The sequence below is a fragment of the Ictalurus punctatus genome, chromosome 1, assembly GCF_001660625.3.
Source record: "Ictalurus punctatus breed USDA103 chromosome 1, Coco_2.0, whole genome shotgun sequence".
In the NCBI taxonomy this organism is placed as follows: domain Eukaryota; kingdom Metazoa; phylum Chordata; class Actinopteri; order Siluriformes; family Ictaluridae; genus Ictalurus; species Ictalurus punctatus.
In genome coordinates this window covers 18,066,557-18,085,944 of record NC_030416.2, presented here as the reverse complement: position 1 = coordinate 18,085,944, position 19,388 = coordinate 18,066,557, and the positions used below count along the sequence as shown (strand labels likewise).

At 38.2% G+C, this 19,388-nt stretch overlaps 1 protein-coding gene across 3 annotated transcripts in view; it reads left to right on the top strand.

The window, feature by feature from the left end:
- ano10a (anoctamin 10a) overlaps positions 1–19,388 on the top strand; it is a 30,917-nt gene that overhangs the window by 3,795 nt on the left and 7,734 nt on the right. For 2 of the 3 annotated variants that reach the window (XM_053682207.1, XM_017473935.3), the window contains exons 3-14: positions 1,551–1,748; positions 1,998–2,132; positions 2,340–2,459; positions 2,836–3,169; positions 3,527–3,762; positions 7,078–7,133; positions 7,299–7,373; positions 7,720–7,902; positions 8,136–8,327; positions 9,000–9,128; positions 17,444–17,560; positions 19,295–19,308. In XM_053682207.1, coding sequence (XP_053538182.1) covers positions 1,551–1,748; positions 1,998–2,132; positions 2,340–2,459; positions 2,836–3,169; positions 3,527–3,762; positions 7,078–7,133; positions 7,299–7,373; positions 7,720–7,902; positions 8,136–8,327; positions 9,000–9,128; positions 17,444–17,560; positions 19,295–19,308 — 1,789 coding nt within the window. The remainder of the gene's footprint in view (positions 1–1,550; positions 1,749–1,997; positions 2,133–2,339; positions 2,460–2,835; positions 3,170–3,526; positions 3,763–7,077; positions 7,134–7,298; positions 7,374–7,719; positions 7,903–8,135; positions 8,328–8,999; positions 9,129–17,443; positions 17,561–19,294; positions 19,309–19,388) is intronic. The other variant, XM_017473942.3, reaches the window with a different exon arrangement.

Below are 19,388 nucleotides of genomic sequence, written 5' to 3'. Positions count from 1 at the left end.
ACACATCTAGTGTTACGCACGTAATAGCAAGTCCATTGCAACCTTGTTATAGCTTCCCGATCCAGCCATGCGAACGATTTCAATAGGTTCTTCATTTGTCAAAGGTATTTCCCCTATATATGGAGACTTTTGGGACACCCTGTATATCTAAAAGTCAGCCATGGTTAGCACAATGCTACACCACACATACCATCACCTCAGACAGAAAGTGAAGGAGTCTTGTATACCTCATCCTCTAACGAAATGATCCTTTGAGGCAGACAAACTTTACAGTTTGTTTGGTAAATAGCCAGGGCTGTTTCAAGCTATAAGTTGTGTAAGTTGGCCCATAGGGACACCAAGCCACCGGGGAGCCCTGTAAAAATGTTGGATTCAAAAGTATTAAAGGTTCAACAGCCCTGCATATAGAGTGCTGTAGGGATGATGTATTTTTGTAGGCCAACCCGGAAGTTAGCATCACTCTGGTTCCCTTGATAAAAAGCCAGTAGGATTTTCCATTGGCTTTTAGATTATTGCAGAAAATAAGCATATAAAAAGTTCATGATTGAACTTTTAAGAATTTTGAAGCCAAAATACAATTGTCAAAAGTTTAAAGCTAAAGTTAGGCTATAAACAAACTACACCACTGTGGCACGACTTCGTGACCACCACTACGCTTCAGATTTTTTTCCAATTTCCAATGTTTTTTCAAATTTTTCCAATTTGGAAAATACTATAAATTGATTAATCTACAAGCTGGAAAGTTTTCAAGAGTGTGAGTATAAACACAGTGAGGCTGTAGTAGATGAGTTTTCCTGTTGTGATGACGTTTAATGTCCCCGACAACCTCTGTAGTCCTATTTAGCCACTTGTTAGCAACCGTCTTTTTCAAAGATGTAAAAGCCTAACAAAAGCACAAGTGGGGTATTACTGATGTATTTTATATTGTAGAATAAAATCTGAAAATATCTTGAGCTTGTGTCAACAATAGACCTTATTTCAGTCATTTGACCAAAAACACATTCAAGAAACACATTGACTTTGGGGCGATGGAACCAGAAAATGCTAAAATGCTAATTTTATATATAAATGCTCATTTCTGGGTTTTCGGACGCATTCCTGCAGCACTCCATACTGCACTACTCTATATCAAATCAAATCTAAAGCTAAAAAAAATCCATAAAAGGACCTAAAAGCTCCCACACTGAGCATATTTGCTGGCATTATATCCCTTCTGAAACCTCAAAAGCCTCATAATATAAAATCCAAAACTGATCCAACATATGAAACCGGAACAAGTTGTACTCATGCTCAAAATGACCAATTTTAAAGTATGTTTTAAAGTGGCCAGACTTTGCTGAAATATCACAGATTTAGTCACACAGCTTAACTAAATTATGCTTAATCGAGGAGCTGTATTATACCGTGTTATACTGTTCATTTAGGGTTGATTTGAAATGTTGAAAGATGTCAAATCTTTTTATATTTTAGATAGTTTGTTTGGCTTTGGTAAGACTTTTCTCATTGTTGTGTGCATGTGTTTGTTTGTTTGTTTGTTTTTTGTCATTTAGGAGCTGATCTGCTGGTGGAGCAGCTTCCACTTGGAGGACAGGAAAAGCAAAAAGTGAATCGTAATGTTTTTCTTGTGGGCTCCACCTGGCAGAGACTCCTGAATGGAGCAGAAGATTTGGGACTTTTTAAGGAGTTCCAAGATGGTACCATGAGAGGATTCACTAACGCCAACCGAGAGAGTTTCAAAGAATTCCAAGGTAAAGACATCTGTAAAGCTTAGCTGATAAAGCTGACCTATGGGTCACAGATTTACAAAGACTCTGTTGATTATAAACATACATTTCTCTAAAACTCTGATTTGTAGGGTACACATTCCTTATAAGAATTCAAATCTATACATTTCAGTGGAAAGATGAAGAATTATTTAGATGTTACATGCTTAAATCAAGTGTATTAAAAGCAGTGATTATAGCTGATTGTGTGTTTGTTTGTTGGTATTGTTTCAGGGGAGGGCGATGGCTTCCTCAGCATTGCAGAGTGTCAATACATTATCAAACACGAGCTGGACATTTTGAGGGCGAAGGATGAAACCCATGTTCCTGGATACCCTAAAGTTAGACTTTATCCTGGAAAGTCAGTCAGTAAGTAAACCAGAAGGAGCGCTTTTGCACCAATACTTAGGTTACATGAAATGTAGTTGTAGTATACCAAGTCTACATTTATTTAGACTTCCTAAGAGAATAGTATACCTGATTACATTAGATATCTATTATGTTAGGACTATAATGGTAGCGTGTCAGCAAACACCCAAACATTCTGTTTAATCGCTGCTTTTACATTGTTTTCAGTCCGTAGGTTGCAGTCCAAAGGGATTCTAGTCCAATATTTCCCTCTCCATGATAAAGAGGAGTTAAAGAGGCTCTCTTCCAATTGGTACAAAAAGATCAAGTTGTCCTTTCAGCCACTGAGTGAGTCCCTCAGTATGAGCTGGGTGAACGCAAACCTGACAGCTCCATCTTTCTTTGATTAAATTCTGTTTTTCTGTTCAACAATTTTATAGAATAATTATGTTATTGTAGAACTGTGAGCTTTTTGTGATTTTGTTGTTCTCACTTAAGATTGTTGTTTATATCCTGGCCTTTTAGAGCATTAGTTAAAAATAATAATAATAATAATTTTTTAAAATGACATTATCTGTAAAGCAAATAATTTAAGCATTGCTATCACCCCTCAACTTGTAAAAAATAAAAGTTTGTTTTTATTTAAAAAAACAAAAACTTGTGCACTTCTGCTGATGTTACACTAACCTAAGTAATTTGTTCTTTTGTGTGTTTGATGATGTAGATGATATCAGGCATTACTTTGGTGAAGGTTTGGCACTCTACTTTGGTTTTCTGGAGTACTTCACATTTGCCTTGATGCCAATGGCCCTGATCGGCATTCCCTACTACCTCTTTGACTGGGAGAACTATGATAAATATGTTCTGTTTGCCGTCTTCAACTTGGTATGGTCCACTGTCTTCCTGGACGTATGGAAGAGATGTAGTGCACAGCTGGCTTATGGATGGGGAACGTTGAGTCGTAAAAAAGCATTTGAAGAACCACGACCGGGATTTCATGGCATTCTGGGCCTTAATCCTGTAACAGGCCGTGAGGAACCGACATACTCTAACAGCAAGTATGTATATAAACATGACAACAGAAGTTATTTCAGTCAGGTATCACTGTGATACTCTTTTAAAGGTGTAAGAAAATATAAAGGCATGACTTACTGACAGCTGAATTTACGCTGAAGGTACACACTGTTAGATTCATAATTGGCAAAAAAAGATTTGGACCGTTTTTGAACATGCAGACCTAGAGATAATCATTTTACAGTCTATACGTAACCCTTTTTGGCTTGTTCCATACACTAAATTGACCCATTTCACTATAGCAATCGATTATTACCAAATGTTGGAGTTAAAATAATTATTTGTGCAGCATGCCTGAGAATATGGATTTGTAATAGAGATTTGTTATTGTCCCTCCACAGGCGACAATTGAGGATATATCTGGTGTCTCTCCCCTTTGTGTTGCTGTGCCTATACATCTCTCTCCATGTGATGATGATCTACTTTGGCATGGAGACCTGGGCTCTGAGTATTTATAATGAAGATCCAAACTTTCTGACCAGTGTGCTGCTCTTCATACCAAGTATCATCTATGCAGTGGTCATTGAGATTATGAACCTGTTATACCGCTATGCAGCTGAGTTTCTCACAGATTGGGGTAAGTGTGCAGAATTAAATAACCATGGAGTATATGTGTATGGCTAAAGAGCTAAACACTATACACTGACGCAAGCAGAATAAAAAGATATTTGCTGTATGGAGGAAGTATGTGAATCAACTGGAATTTAAGTTCTCAAGGAGCAGAACTTGTGTTTTGTTTTTTGCCTTTACAGTGCTGTGAAAAAGTATTTGCCCCATCCTGATTCCTTCTATTTTTGTGTATATCTCATCCTAAACTGTTTTAGATCTTCAAACGATGTATAACATAAAATAATGGCAACCTGAGTAAACACACAATAGTTTTTATTTCTTTTTTTTTTATTGAAGCAAAAAAAGTTATCCAACACCTATCACCCATGTGAAAAGCTAATTGCCCCCTTAAACTTAAAATCTGGTTATGCAGCTTTAAGCAGTACCAACTGCAACCAAATGCTTCCGATAACTGGAGATCAGTCTTTCACTTACTTCTAGGACTAGGATTTACTCCTATGCTTTGGATCATTGTCTTGCTGCATAATCCAGTTGTGCTTGAGTTTCAACTTCCGGACTGAAGACTGGAAATTCTTCTTTAGGATTTTCTGGTAGAGAGCAGAATTCATGTTTCCCTCAATTACTGCAAGTTTCCCAGGCCCTGAAGCAGCAAAGCATCCTCACACCATCACACTGCAACCACCATGCTTGACTGAATGTATGGTGTTCTTTTTGTGGAATTCTGTGTTTGGTTTACTCTAGATGTAACATGACCCCTGTCTTCCAAACAGTTACACTTTCAACTCCTCAATCCACAGAACATTCTCCTAAAAGGTTTGAGGATTATCAAGGTGTGTTTTGTTCTTGTGGGTTAGCAGTGGTTTTTACCTCGCCACACTTCTATGGATGCCATTTTTACCCAGTGTCTTTCTGATGGTGGAGTCATGAACCTTTATTGCTGCAAGAGAGGCCTGTAGGTCCTTTGATGTTGTCTTTGGCTCTTTTGGGACTTGCTGGATGAGTCATTGCTGTGCTCTTGGAAGAATTTTGGAAGGTTGGACACTTCTGGGAAGGTTCATTACTGTGCCGAGTTTTTTAATTTGGAAGTAATGGCTCTCACCGTGGTCCTTTGGAGTCCCAGGCCCTTTGAAATAGCTGTGTAAGCCTTCCCAGACTGATGTACAGTGGGGGAAATAAGTATTGGACGTGTCAACATTTTTTTCAGTAAATATATTTCCAATGAGGTTATTCACAAGAAATTTTCACCAGAAATCTGGAAATATGAAGAATTCACAACATTGAAGTCCATAAATTAAGTTATGTGTAATAAAGTGGAATGACACAGGAAAAAAAAGTATTGAACACACTAACTGAAGTTAATTTAATACTTGGTGGAGAAGCCTTTGTTTGTAATGACAGCTTCAAGATGCTTCCTGTATGAAGAAATTAATCGGTTGCAGTATTCACGTGTGATTTCGGCCCAATCTTCTAAACATATCGTCTTTAAATCTTGTTCAATTGGATTCAAGTCAAGTTATTGACTGGGCCATTCTAACACCTTGTTGTTTTTTTTCTCTGAAACCATTTGAGAATTTCCTTTGCTGTGTACTTTGGATCGTTGTCCTGCTGGAAGGTCCACCCACGTCTCATCTTCATCATCCTGGTGGATGGCAGCAGAATCTTCTGAAGAATCTCCCAGTAAAGGGCTCCATTCATCGTTCCTTCAATTATATGAACCAGTACCGTGCGATGAAAAACAGCCCCACACCATGATGCTTCCACCTCCAAACTTCACCGTTAGTGTAGTGTTTTTAGGCTGATGTGCAGTGCCATTTCTTCTCCAAACATGGTGTGTAGTATGACAGCCAAAAAGTTCAATTTTACTCTCATCTGACCAGACTACACTCTCCCAGTATTTCATAGGCAAGTCCAAATGATTTGTAGCAAACTTTAAACGAGGTTTGACATGCCTTTTCTTTAGTAATGGAGTCTTGGGGGTGAGTGTGAGCAGTGGAGTGCGTTGCCTGTTGTTTTCTCTGTGACGATGTTACCTGTTGCCTCAAAGTGTTTCTGGAGCTCTTTCCGAGTGGTCCTTGGCTCTTGGGCTACTCTTCTGACTATTCTTCTGACTTTCCGGTCAGAAATCTTGCGAGGAGCTCCTGTGCGTGGCCGGTTGATGATGGAGTGATGTTGCTTCCACTTGCGGAGAATGGCCCCAATGGTGCTTACTGGAGGATTGAGAAGTTTTGAAATACGTCTGTATCCGATTCCATCAATATATTTTGCAACAATAAGGTTGCAAAGGTCTTGGGAGAGCTCTTTGCTTTTACCCATCATGAGATGTTTCTTGTGTGACACCTTGGTAATGAAAAGCCTTTTTATAGACCGTCAATTTACTAACCCAGCTGATATTAATTTGCACAGATGGGGGTATAATTACTTTCTAATTACTTACGGACTTCAACTGGTTCCTTGCCTTACCTTGCCTTGGAGAACTGCTTTTTATTAGTGTGTTCAATACATTTTTCCTGTGTCATTCCACTTTATTACACATAACTTCATTTATGGACTTTAATGTTGTGAATTATTTATAGTTCCAGATTTCTTGAATTAATACTGATGTCTGGTGAAAATTTCATGTGAATAGCCTCATGGGAAATATATTTACTGAAAAAAATATTGACACGTTCAATACTTATTTCCCACACTGTGTATCAATCACCTTCTTCCTCATCATTTCTGGAGTTTCTTTTCATTTTGGCATAGTGTGTTACTGGGTAAGACCTTTCAACAAACTTCAAGCTGTTGAAAAGTTCTATTTAAGTGTTGGTTTGACTGAACAGGGTTTGCAGTAATCAGGTCTGGTTGTGTTTAGTCCAGCTGAACACCATTATGAATGCAGTTTCATAGATTTGAGGAATTAGTAACTATGGGCTGAAACACAGGCCCAGTTGATATTAGATAACGCTTTTGCTTCAATAAATAACATTACCATTTATAAACTATGTTTTGTGTTTACTCAGGTTGCCTTTGTTTTATCTTAGATTTTGTTTTAATTTCTGAAACAATTTAGTGAGAAACACATACTAAAACAGAAGAATTCAGGATGGGCAAATACGTTTTAACAGCACTGTATATATATATATATTTTTTTTTTCAAATATCAAGTTTGCAGTGTAGGCACAGACTTAGTCGAATAGGTTCTTGTTCTAGATCTGTAAGTGTTTTAAAAAAACCTGATTGAGGCACTTGAGATGATTACACAGAGAAAGATGGTATTGATTCTGTACACTTCACCTCTTTATATGAATAATTTCTATTCTCTCTCCTGCCATACATGTAGAAAACCACAGACTGGAATCATCCTTCCAGAATCATCTGGTTCTTAAAGTGTTGGTGGTGAGTTTTAAGATTTTCCTTTTTTCCCCTGAAGTTATTTATATTCTGCGTTTGTGACTGATAATTAATGCTGTTTAAATTTGAGTCATTGCTTTCCTAATAATTATATTGGTTACAATTATAGATAATCTTTTTTGCTTTTATTTATTTATTTATTTTTTACAGTTCAATTTCGTCAACTGTTTTGCTTCTTTATTCTACATTGCCTTTGTAATGCAAGATATGGCGTTGCTTCGACACGTGAGTAATAATGCAAAACTTGGTATATTATTAACTTCAATGAAGCACAGGTTTTTGCCTCTGTTACTTATTTTATGGAATGATTTTATAATTTTGCTGTCTTCAAAGGCATGTTCCTGATTATTATATTATTATATATGTCTGTTGCATCAAGAGATAAAGTACATTTGATGCTACTCTTACCGTTACCTCATATGCAGTATGATCTGTATGGAAAAAATACTGTATAATTAAAGATTTTGTTTGGTTTATTAAATTCCTTCCTGTTTTTTTCTTCTGCTCGTAATTCATGCCAAAGAATAATGTTGCTTAAAGCGGCTTTTGTGGGGGTTTTTGTGTGCCTCAGAGTCTCGCCACTCTGCTCATCACCTCTCAAATCCTGAACCAAGTGATGGAAGCTTTCCTGCCATACTGGCTGCAGAGGAGACGAAATAAGAAGGTCCATAAGAGAGTGAAGAAGATGATGGGAGATCAGGAGCTCCCCATGGTAGAGCAGGTCCAACTGGAGAGTGACATGAATACTTACCTGGTGAGCCAATAGAAGCCAACCAGGCAATGTAGTAGTTGAAGATTAACTATATTAAGAAAAATGACGTTTAACCATTTAAATCCATTTCAGTTTGACAAAACTGAAGATTTGGGTATTTTTATGATGTTCTTGATGCCTATGGATAATCATCATATGAATTTTCTGAGGGTAAAGGAAGACCATATTGTTTCTGTTTTAAGAAGACTTGTTCTTACTGTATGTCTGATCATCAGGGCACGTTCGATGACTATCTGGAGCAGTTCTTACTGTTTGGCTACGTCAGTCTGTTCTCCTGCGTGTATCCTTTGGCTGCTGTGCTAGTGGTGTTCAACAACATCACAGAGGTCTATTCAGACGCTTTTAAAATGTGTCACGTGTTCAAGCGGCCTTTCTCTGACCCTGCCTCTGACATCGGAGTATGGCAGGTGAGAGGGGGTGAAAAGTCCTTTTGTTTATCCTCTTTGCCTTAGACTGTCTTAGGACACTCCAATCGCTTCATCAATGGGTCCATCATAGATGGGTATAGTGATACAGCTTTAGGAGAACTAGCCTATTTCTGTGACACGTCTTTATTTTGTGTACTCTACAGTGGATAAAAAAAATAATACAAATTTGTCAAATCTAAGATGTGCTAAGCCCCCCCCCCCCCCCCCCCCCCAAAAAAAAATAAATAAAAATAAAATAAATAATTAAAATTGCTGTAATCCAAGCAAAAGCTTTAACAAAATGTTTGAACAAAGTATTAGTTAAGGGGTGTGTACACTTATTTATTGTAAGGATTTTCTTTTTCTTATTTATATTTGTTTGCCACTTGAATCTTTTTGGTTGCTATATCAATTTAAAGGTGGAAAAAGGTAATGTTCTCCAAAGAATCAGAAAAATAAATATTTAAGTAAACATATTGAAGAGTTTTATACCTTGTAACAGGCACCATTTTTAAACCCACAATCCTGGGAATTGAAACGTGTCAAGACAACACAGACGGAAGTGTTGAATTCTGAGGAGGGTGATAATTCATTTATATTCAGTGCTAAAATTCAGAACTGTTTTTTTTCTTTTCTTTTTTTTCTCTCGTCGTTTCTCACTCATTGTTCCAGCTGGCGTTCGAGACGATGAGCGTTATTGCTGTGGTCACCAACTGTGCCTTGATTGGTCTGTCTCCTCAAGTGCAGGCCTACTTCCCTGAAGCAGACACACAACTTATCCTCACTGTAGTGACTGTTGAGGTAATGCTTCTCTGTCCTCTTCTGTCTTTTTGGCAATCTCATGAAAATGATTTGGTATGTACATTTATATATATATATATATATATATATATATATATATATATATATATATATATATATATAATCTCAGTCAGCCATGGCATTTAAATCGTGCCATCAGGTGGTGCCAGTGAGCTGTTTTTGTGTTGAACATGAGAGGTTACTGAGGTTGCTGTCTTTGCGTGAAGGCTGTGACTTCCCTTCAGTAATCTTGTTAGACTGGGATAATGCAGGATATAGAGGCTTTGACTGTGTGACAGGAATTGAATAGAATATTGTACGGTATCCATGTATGTGCGTGCTAACACTAGAAATCCAACCAAACATCTAGTCCACATGTGTTCGTGCCAGATAAACCCAACACCAGCTTTGTCGCTAGGCCCCAAGAGACACACTCCAAAATAACTGACTCAAGGAAAACAAACACACAGTCTCATGTTAATTGAGCTAAAATAGTTCTGAGTTGTATTTCTGTGTGAGTTTAGAAAGGAAGTTATACTGCCACGATTTCCACTGTTGATAGGACTAGGCAGCAGGACGTAGCACAGTAATGTGGTCTAGTTGAATTGACGTATTGACAAACGATATTGTTTTTATTTAGGGCATAGAAGCATGTAAATAATACACTGGTGTTTAAAAATAGATAAATAACTCAAGGTATTTGCACAATAGCTTGAGTTATCACTCCACGTTTACACTGATGGGGTGTGATTATTGCAACTAATATAAATTCCAGCTAAACACTAATCGTATTCATTTATTTGTGTATTAATATGCGAGTGTATTTTAGACGGGTGATGGATAAAGGGTGGTTAGTACACAGCTATTTGCTTTTAGCTAGCTCTTTACGGTTGCTGAATTTGCTTGGTATACATGATCCAAGTTCATTCAGAGCAGGTCAACAGAATGTGTGTGTGTGTGTGTGTGTGTGTGTGTGTGTGTGTGTGTGCGCGCCTGAGTACTCTAACCTTTAAAAACCTCCGTCTGCTACTTTGCCCTCATTCTGCCATCTTGCTGCACCCTGTGCTCTGACTCAAAGTGTGTGTCAGAGTGTATGTCCCTATCCAAGCTCCAACAAATGCAGTGTATAACATTCATTGGTCATCCTGTTCACCTCCACCTGCTCAAGGGCTGCAGCTCAGCCCATGTGTCACACACAGGCTTAATCCTAAACTCATAACCTATCCTCTAACCCTGGGCCAGTGTCAGAGTTTGGAATGATGTATCACATTTTTCATACATCACCATCAGCACAGACTCTCTGACTATTAAGTCTTGCTGCCTGCCGAGATGAGGCTTATTATACACGTATCAGATAGTTTGTGTGACACAAAGCAAGCCATTATGTTTTGTGTGTGTGTATGAGCAATGATTCACACACTCATTTAGCAGCAGGGGCACGTTCTATCTCTCTCTTGCTCTCTCTCTCTCTCTCTCTCTCTCTCTCTCTCTCTCTCTCTCTCTCTCTCTCTCTGTCTCTCTCTGTTATCCTCCACTCTCCCTGGCTCCGTCTGTCTCTGTTGTATCTCTTAGTCCATTATGAGAACTGAGGGGAAATAAAACGCAGCAGATGATCAGCATTCAGAGGCTGTGTCTCAATTACAGCTGTTTTTTTGCAACAACTCCACAATACGGCACACGTTACTACACTTCTGTGCACAATGCACAATACTTATGAACTGTATCATCATCTGTCTTGTGTATCATTCTGCAACGGACACTACAATACAACCCTCCGTGTATTTCTAGTTTGTAAAACGAATATAGCGTAAAGCTGAACCAGAGGCAAAAACGGATTTAATTACTCACTGTCTTATGTTTTCAAAAGGAGAAGCTCGAGTTCGCGCTGCCTTTTCTTTCTTTCTGCATTGTCATGGACTCACAAGGGAATGTTTTGGAGACGTCTCTGTGTGTCATCCTTGATTTGGAGCCGAAACGGTTGCCTATTTTTGGGCCATTCGATACGCAGGTTATTACATGAAGGCATGCCTCAGAGAGCAGTAACCAGGCAACTGTGTAGCCACGGCGACAGGAGAGGGCTGAGGATCAGGAGTAATTGAAAGACTTGATGGCAGCAGGGCAAAGCTGGGCCTTTCACACAAAAAGACTGTGTGCCTAGCTACACTCCTAGGAGCACTGTTATGTAATGGATAGGGTTATGAATGATGTAGCATTTACAGCACCTTGACCCTATTCCCGTGTCTTTCTGCGAATTAAAGATCGTGATTTTTTAATTTTAAAATTACAACACAAAAAGATATAATCTCACATCAAATAGGATTTGTCCAGAAATGGCAGCTGTATTCAAATCTGTCTCGTTCATCACACTGGCAGAGTTTATGCTTGCTGTGTTTTATATCTTGGTACCAATTAGGATTTTAGATCGTCCGTTTCGTCTGCGGCTGTGTCCAAGTCAGTAAGGAAGTTGAATATGAAAGTGAACCAGAATATGTGTGGGTGGTTGTGGAAATTAAACGGCCCAGACTTGCATGATAACACACACGCTTTAACAGGCTTAAACATGGCTGTCTGACTGCAGCCTCAGTGCTCTTGCCTGATTTGCTACACATGTCTGACATCTTGAAAGATCAGATCAGACTAGCTGCCTTACCCAACCTCTCTCTATCACTCTTTTACTTTCTCTTGTTTCACTCACGTCTATAAACATGACATGCCAGAAAGCGACGGCTAGATTGGAAGCACAGTGAAACGCTTTCGAACCTCAGCTATTCTGTCTTATTCTGGTGTCAGTAGATGTCTCCTATTACCTTCCCAGTGTGTGTTCTGCCCTAACACATGCATCGATTTATCACAATATTTGCTTTCATCATCCATCCCTGCTTTAAAGTATATGAATAAGAATTTATTGTTTATCTGTTGTGAAGTTCCTGGATTTTATAGCATGCAAAATGAAGAGGAAATAGGAACACTAGGATATACTCCCTTTACACAGAGTAGAATATAAGAGCAATTTATTGACATGACTTGGAATTCGCTTTCCACATTGAGGACGTTTTTGAAATACGTATGGTATGTTTGTCCACATGCGCAAAAAGCCAACAATTATGTATTTCGATGCATTTTATTTATTTTTGTAGCGTCAAAGCTTGATTAGCTCTGAAAACTCCACATTCTGGTGACAATAGTAACTGAAGGCATTGAAGTAGTAATTCATTCAATCAGTATGCTTGTAAATTTTCTAAGGTATTAGAAATTAGTGTCGGTCCTTACCTTGACCTTGTTTGGGTAAGTCTCTCCTGTCTTTTAATCTGTAATAGAAGTGTTTGGTATGCAGGATGCTATGGGGTTTTTTTTGGGGTTTTTTTAGCGAAATGCAGTGTTTTAGACATTGTCCTTTAACTGATGCAGCACTATATAAGAAAACAGTGAAGCAGAGGACTTAAGTGCAGTATTCTCACTTAAATCTGAAATTTAGCAAACGTTTGAAGTGTTGATTCTTGGAGAGACATTAATAGTAATAGATAATAAATATAGATAAATGTGTTCTATGTGCTGAAGATAAATGTAACACTTTGTGGGGGGCTAAAATCCATTATTGCACATTTTGTTTTAGATTGAATGTGATAATTATTGCAGTGTCAAGTGCCACAGGTCTGATTTAGATGTTCAAAGCTCTTTCTTTTGTATACAGGACGTGTAATTGGGCAAAAATTGCTGTAGAAAATCGTTCTTAGTCTCCAAGAACGTTTTTCGACTAAATATAAGGCTGCACACGTTTGTTATCCATCTCCAGGACCAAACATCCAAAATCTGAGATCTTTGAGACAAAATAGACACATAGTTTTCGACCTGCACAAGTCATGTAATGGATATAAAAATACACAAGCAGTTAAAAATGCCATTAAGCACAATCAGGAGCACGGCTTAGGGTGAGGGAGTCAACTGTGATCTCAAACATGACCGTTACTTGGGGCTGTTAAGTTTCAGAATCGTAACTGCTGCTTGGAAAGGGTGCACAAGACAAGTTGTTAAAACCTTAAAACCTTGTGGCCTCTGATAATGTAAGTAACGCATCTAAACCAACACAGAAATTGTTGAACACAAAAAGTCCATCTCGGTCTCCAGGTTTGAATCTGGCTGAAAACCAGAGCGTGTCTACGTGCACAAACTTGATTCGAAATGTTCTGCATAGAGGAGTGTGTTTATGGACAGGCGTCTCTAACCTTATTAGTAGAGATGCACCGATGTATCGGCCGATACCGATGATTCATTATTAATATGAATTAAAAAAGTTAAGAAATCTTACTTTAATCTTCAGAATTGAGTTCATGTGTTAATGTTAATTAATGTTTTTGCTGTTATGAGACCAGTTACTGTGAAACAACTTGTTAAAATGGAGAGAATAAAGTTTTTATTTGCATTTCCTTCAGAATTGTGGAATTCATTATTATTAGGCATAAAAGGCAGAACTGTCAGTATCGGTCGATATCAATGAATAATCGGTTATCGGTATCGGCTGAGAAATTTAGTATCGGTGCACCTCTACTTATTAGCTATAAGGCTCAGTACTGTTATTTTCTTTACAGATGGATTCATCAAACATTAATTGTGGGGGTGTTAATAATGTTGAAATCTCTGTTTAACAGAGAAATTGCTGTACAAAACTGTACAGCATCACTATGTATTCACTATATGAATTATTTACTCATGGCATATGGAATACTTTTTTGCTTTATACTTTTGATGCGTGCAATCGACTCTGAGGTTGACTTCTCTAAAATGTTGCCACTTCGAGCTTTTGCAGTTCTAGTTAAGCCACATTGCTTTTCTGCAAAGGATCATTAGGTATTAGCTTGTTTAAGCACAAACCTGATTTGAGCACCAAAGCCTACTGTCTCAAGATGGACTAAATCTAGATCTCCAGATAAGCCTCATCTCAGACTCAATTTCACTCCTCATGTATTTTTCTGTGCACTGATTATTCTGTCCAGCTCTTTCTCCTCTTTGTTAAAAACCTTTTTCTACTCAGCACCATGTTTTTTCTTCTAGTTCTGATTTTGGATTTAGTGGGTAATGCTAACTAGCTGTAAGATGTCTCTAAGAGGTTTTGACAGCATTTATTAGTTAATTAACAATGCTAGAGATAGAAGTCATAATATACAGGGTGTCCCAAAAGTCTGCATACAGTGGGGACTGTGTTTGCCTGCACCATGTCGGGTGAGCCTTCGTCAGTGAATGTTCGTGGACGTCCACTTCTCGGCTGGTCCGCTACACTTCCAGTCTTTTTGAATTCGTTAATAAGTTTGGCTACAGTGTCAGCGACAGCTTCATGATCCAGCCATGAGAATGATTTCAATACGTTCTTCTTTTGTCAAAGGCGTTCTTAAAGGCTATCTGAAAAATATATTATATAAACTAAGTATGAAAAATTTTGAAAGAGTTTTTTGCTAAAAAGTGTTCATTTCTTCTATGTATGGAGACTTTTGGGACAAACTGTAGTTTATACCAGAGTGTTGGATCATTACGGTATATGGATATTATCAGTACAGTATGAGTTCCTTATTGTGAAATCATAGTAGTTATTGAACTGCTCATCAATGTTACATTTGTTGTTAGATTCATTAGATACTTCTGTCTGGGTCTAATCCAGATCATTGAGATTTAATTGGTGATCTTTCTGACTCTACACACAAACATTGGAAACTCCCCGTTACCTGTTTTAGTTCATTAAAATACAAAACCCTTTTCTTCTAACATTATGGCTTTAACTTCTGCCTCCAAATAGGTCAGGCGTGTCTGTGCATTTCATTTACCTTGGAAAGCCAAAGTAAAGTATTCAGGTCATGTGGTATTGTGGTGAAGAGACAAAGTGCACAATAGAGGCATGAAGCACGGAAGCAAGCAGTCTTATTCAAAGTTTAAAATCATTTTCCACAGTATGTGACATAGCCTGTTTTCCATAAATAACTTTGTGCAAAATTTTCCAGTGGTTTGGAGCACTATCTATCTATCTATCTATATATATATATATATACAATGATTAGATTTTAATCACAAGATTTAGTGAACTGAGCTTTCAGGAGCACTTGAATGTGAGAAACAGACAAGATCAGGATTGCAATAAGCCACTTCTGCATACATTTAGTCACTTGTTTACACTGTGTATGATAATATACATATATTTTTTTAATTTTACAAAGCTAGTGTTGCTGCCAAACTGTTGGCCTGTAGTGTACGCCGTAGTAAATCTCAATGAAGTTGAGGTGTACTTGGGTTTGCTTCTTGGTGGTTATAGGATATGACCATGTGTTTTTTTTATTCTAGCTTATAATATTGTTCTGCTGCCTTCTTGGCCTTGGCCCAAGTTGCTCTGGAGTTGCTGAAGCGTAGCTGACCCTGTGCTTCCTCATTCTCTGGAAATGGAAATGCATACAGTTCACTTGAGCTCAGGAATACATTATCACAGTCACATACAGAATCGTTGAAAAGATATCGCACACACAACGTGATCAAATGCTCCTTTGTTTCTTTAAGTGGAAACCGTTTCCTTTTGGTGAATGTTAAACTGAAGCTTAGGGCTTTTGCACAGACAGCAGCATTGCTTTTTTTTTCTTCTTCTTCGTCTTCCACTTTGGAGTTCCTTCCTCCATTTTGGAGGCTAAGCCTGTTGTGTGACGTGATCTATTTGAACCTTTTCTCCATTTTACCTGCCACTTTTGTGAGGTCAGTCTGATTGACCTTTCTGTCTGGATAATCTGTTTAATAATGCCAACTTTTTCAATCAGATTACTTTATAAAAATAAAAAAAAGTACATATGAGCATTTTGAATCTACAACTGGAATGAATTCATTCAGATGTCTCACAGAGCCTGTGACCTCAGTGACACACATGTAAATTCCACAGTTCAGTATAAATTCCCCATTTGAGTGCTTTTATGAGAGCATATATGTGGCACCCAGTTGCTGCCATTTTCTCATTCACATCAAAATCCCTGTAGAACTGTGAGAGAGCTGGTGCGCTCCTAAATGTATACACCTTTGGAACATGTGTTCTGATTACACAGAGCATTTAATACCCGGGCGTCAAACACACATGGCCTGTTTAATTCAGTCTGTGAGTCCCCACTGCCCACGTTCTGTCTATGCCACTTTACATGGAGTCGTATCTCACAGGGAGGAAATGCTGGTTGAAGTCAATGCCCCTGTTCTTATGAATGAAGTCAAAAAATAATCGCGTCGGGTGTTGGTCTTCAGAAGAGAGACGTGTATCTTTTTGAGAGAGATAATCCTGTGTGAGCTCTTCTTAAATGTCTTTATTAACGTTATAATGTAGTATAACATTCCACATATAAAATCCATCCATTTTCTGTACCGCTTATCCTACACAGGGTCGTGGGGGGACTGGAGCCTATCCCAGGGGACTTGGGGCACAAGGCGGGGGACACCCTGGATGGGGTGCCAACCCTTTGCAGGGCACAATTACACACATGCACACACTACGGACAATTTGGAAATGACAGTCAGCCTACATCGTGTGTCTTTGGACTGGGGGAGGAAACCTGAGTACTCTGAGGAAACCCCCAAAACACCGGGAGAACATGCAAAGTCCATACACACAGGGCAGAGGCGGGAATCGACCCCCCCCAACCCTGGATGTGTGAAGCAAAGGTGCTAACCACTAAGCCGCCATGCCCTATTTATGCACCATTAGTTGATCATGTTTATGGTACTGGTACTATCATTTTTTAAATATATAATACAGTTGAAATATTTGTGTTAGCATTTCCTTTTTTCTGGGAACATTCTACATTCAGAGCCTAGGTTATTGGTGTTAAATCATAAAGAATAAATAGTATGTTAAAAAGGGAATTACATTGTATTATGTCCTGTGAAGGACTCACAAAAATACTGATGTGGCTGGGAAAAATAATTTTGACACCCCTGATTTAAAACATCATCCAGCATAGACACTTGTTTACTCTGCTGGAAGTACGTTCGCTCTCGGTATTTGTACCCATCTCTCAGTAAATGTACCTAGCATTATTCACCTTTCAACTACTTGACAGTCCGGAGTTTGCTACTGATAAGCTGGAGTAGATCATTTACCACAATTTAATGCAGATTAGGACATGCGGTACGTTCACCCAGAAAACATAGAATGCATCACATAGAATGCATCATAGAATGCATCAAATGTGTATGTTATGTGTGTATAAATAAGAGACTTTGGTGAAGTTGAAAAGCTGAAAGTGAGAATATTTTTGAATGTGATTACCTGGATAAAGACATATTTCCCGCTCTGTTCCTAATTGCAGCATATCCTCCTGGCTTTCAAGTTTATCCTGGCCTTCATTATTCCAGACGTGCCCAAGCACATTCAGATCAAGCTTGCCAAGCTGGAGTTTGAGTCTCTGGAAGCTCTGAAGAAAAAGGTAAGTGTGTGTGCACTGCAAAAAATGCCTTTCTTGAAACAAGTAAGACTTAACTCTAGTAAAAGTGTACTAAAATCAAGCAAAAAAAAAAAACAACCTCAATCTGCCAACGGGGTAAGCAAAACTGTCTGGGTAAGAATTCTTGAAAATATCATAAATACTAATCACTAAAAATGCTATTGGGTCTTAAAACTAGACCAAAATGGCCAAATTAAAGCATGTTGTGCTTATTACAAGCAATGAAAACTCAGTTATTCAAGATAGACTTACTTCAAATGAGTATTTTGGTCTCTTGATTGAGCTGACTTTAAGAATTTATCCCTTAATCGAAGTTTAGTAATTAGCAAAACAAAAGCTTACAATAAGACAATTTCTTCAAACAGAATAATAAAGATAAGTGACTTTGTCTTGCACTAAAAGCATTGCCATTTTTAGCATTTTATTGAAATAGGGAAAGTGTCCGGGATTGAAAGAAGGTGGTGGATGCAAGCGCAGATTTTTATTGAATAAAGTGCAAAGCAAACAACCAAAACTGTGAAAACAAGCACCATAAAGATAACAGCGGACACAAGGCAAAAACATGCAGAGTATGTGACACATTAACACGACAACAACAAAAGCTTGACAAATAGTTGATGGAAAATGAGAACTTCTATACTGTGCTTATTAGGGGTAACACAGAACAGGTGTGAGTGATCAGTGGGACATGCGACATGGTCACGTGACATGCTGAGGCTGATGGGTAATGTAGTTCAGTGTGGATTTCAGCATAACCACGACACATAGCTGTGGTCTTAAACTTAAAATAAGGAAAACCATCTTGTTCATCTGCTGTTATATTATGCAGACAATTGTTGTAGCTTGTTACTGGTTAAATATTGTTCAATATTAGCTGGAATATTTTAAGACAAAGTTAGATGTATGTTTTAAAAATGTGATTCATTTTCTAATGCAAAATGAATGCTTGACAAGATTAGTTTTCTTTTTACACAAAAAATAAGACTCATTTCCCTAGAAGTTGTTTTTTGTTTTTTTTTTAACTTTCTTGAAATGACTTTTTTGCAGTGTGCTAGAGCATGAGAGTGAGAGATCGATAGCTCGGTATATCCTCCAAGTAGCTTAGAAATCTATGATTATCCCTCCAGGGCATATATTAGTCTACACATTGTGGACATTGTGTCATCAGTGCATAAGGTTCAGTAATGCACAGGTGCTGCAGACAAGTAGAAAAGCAACGATCCCAAACCACCAACTGATCCATTGAGAACATGTATACTGAAACACACAACAGACATTTCAGTGTGTGTGTGTTTGTGTAAACGTTTTATAATGAGCCTAATCTTTGGCAGATGTTTATCACCTCGAATACAGAAATACTGCAAGTACACATGGGTGTGCAGGTATGCATGCTACACTGGCTCATGTTCATAAACATACAACGTTGAGATCCTTTCTGGGAGAATGATTTCTGTTCCACAGTGGAAAAATGCCTCCTGTATGCTCACTTCGTAGAGCTGGATTTGTGGCAGGTGCACGGAATTCATATGACCACGCTTTAAAAACAAGCTCTAGCCCAAGACGGAATACTAATGTGTAAAAATATACACAGCTTGTTAGCATAATTAACATCGCGTCAACATAAACGTGTAATGTGAAAAAAGTTTCATATATACAGTTATGCTGTGCTTACTGAAATGTGCCACATTACAACTATCTCTCTTTGGTTTTGTGCAGAAGGCTCTCGCTCGGTAAGTCTGATTTTGGCGGCTGCACGGTGCATGCCAATTAATGGACATGAACAGCTGCCAAACTCTAATCCCTACTCCAG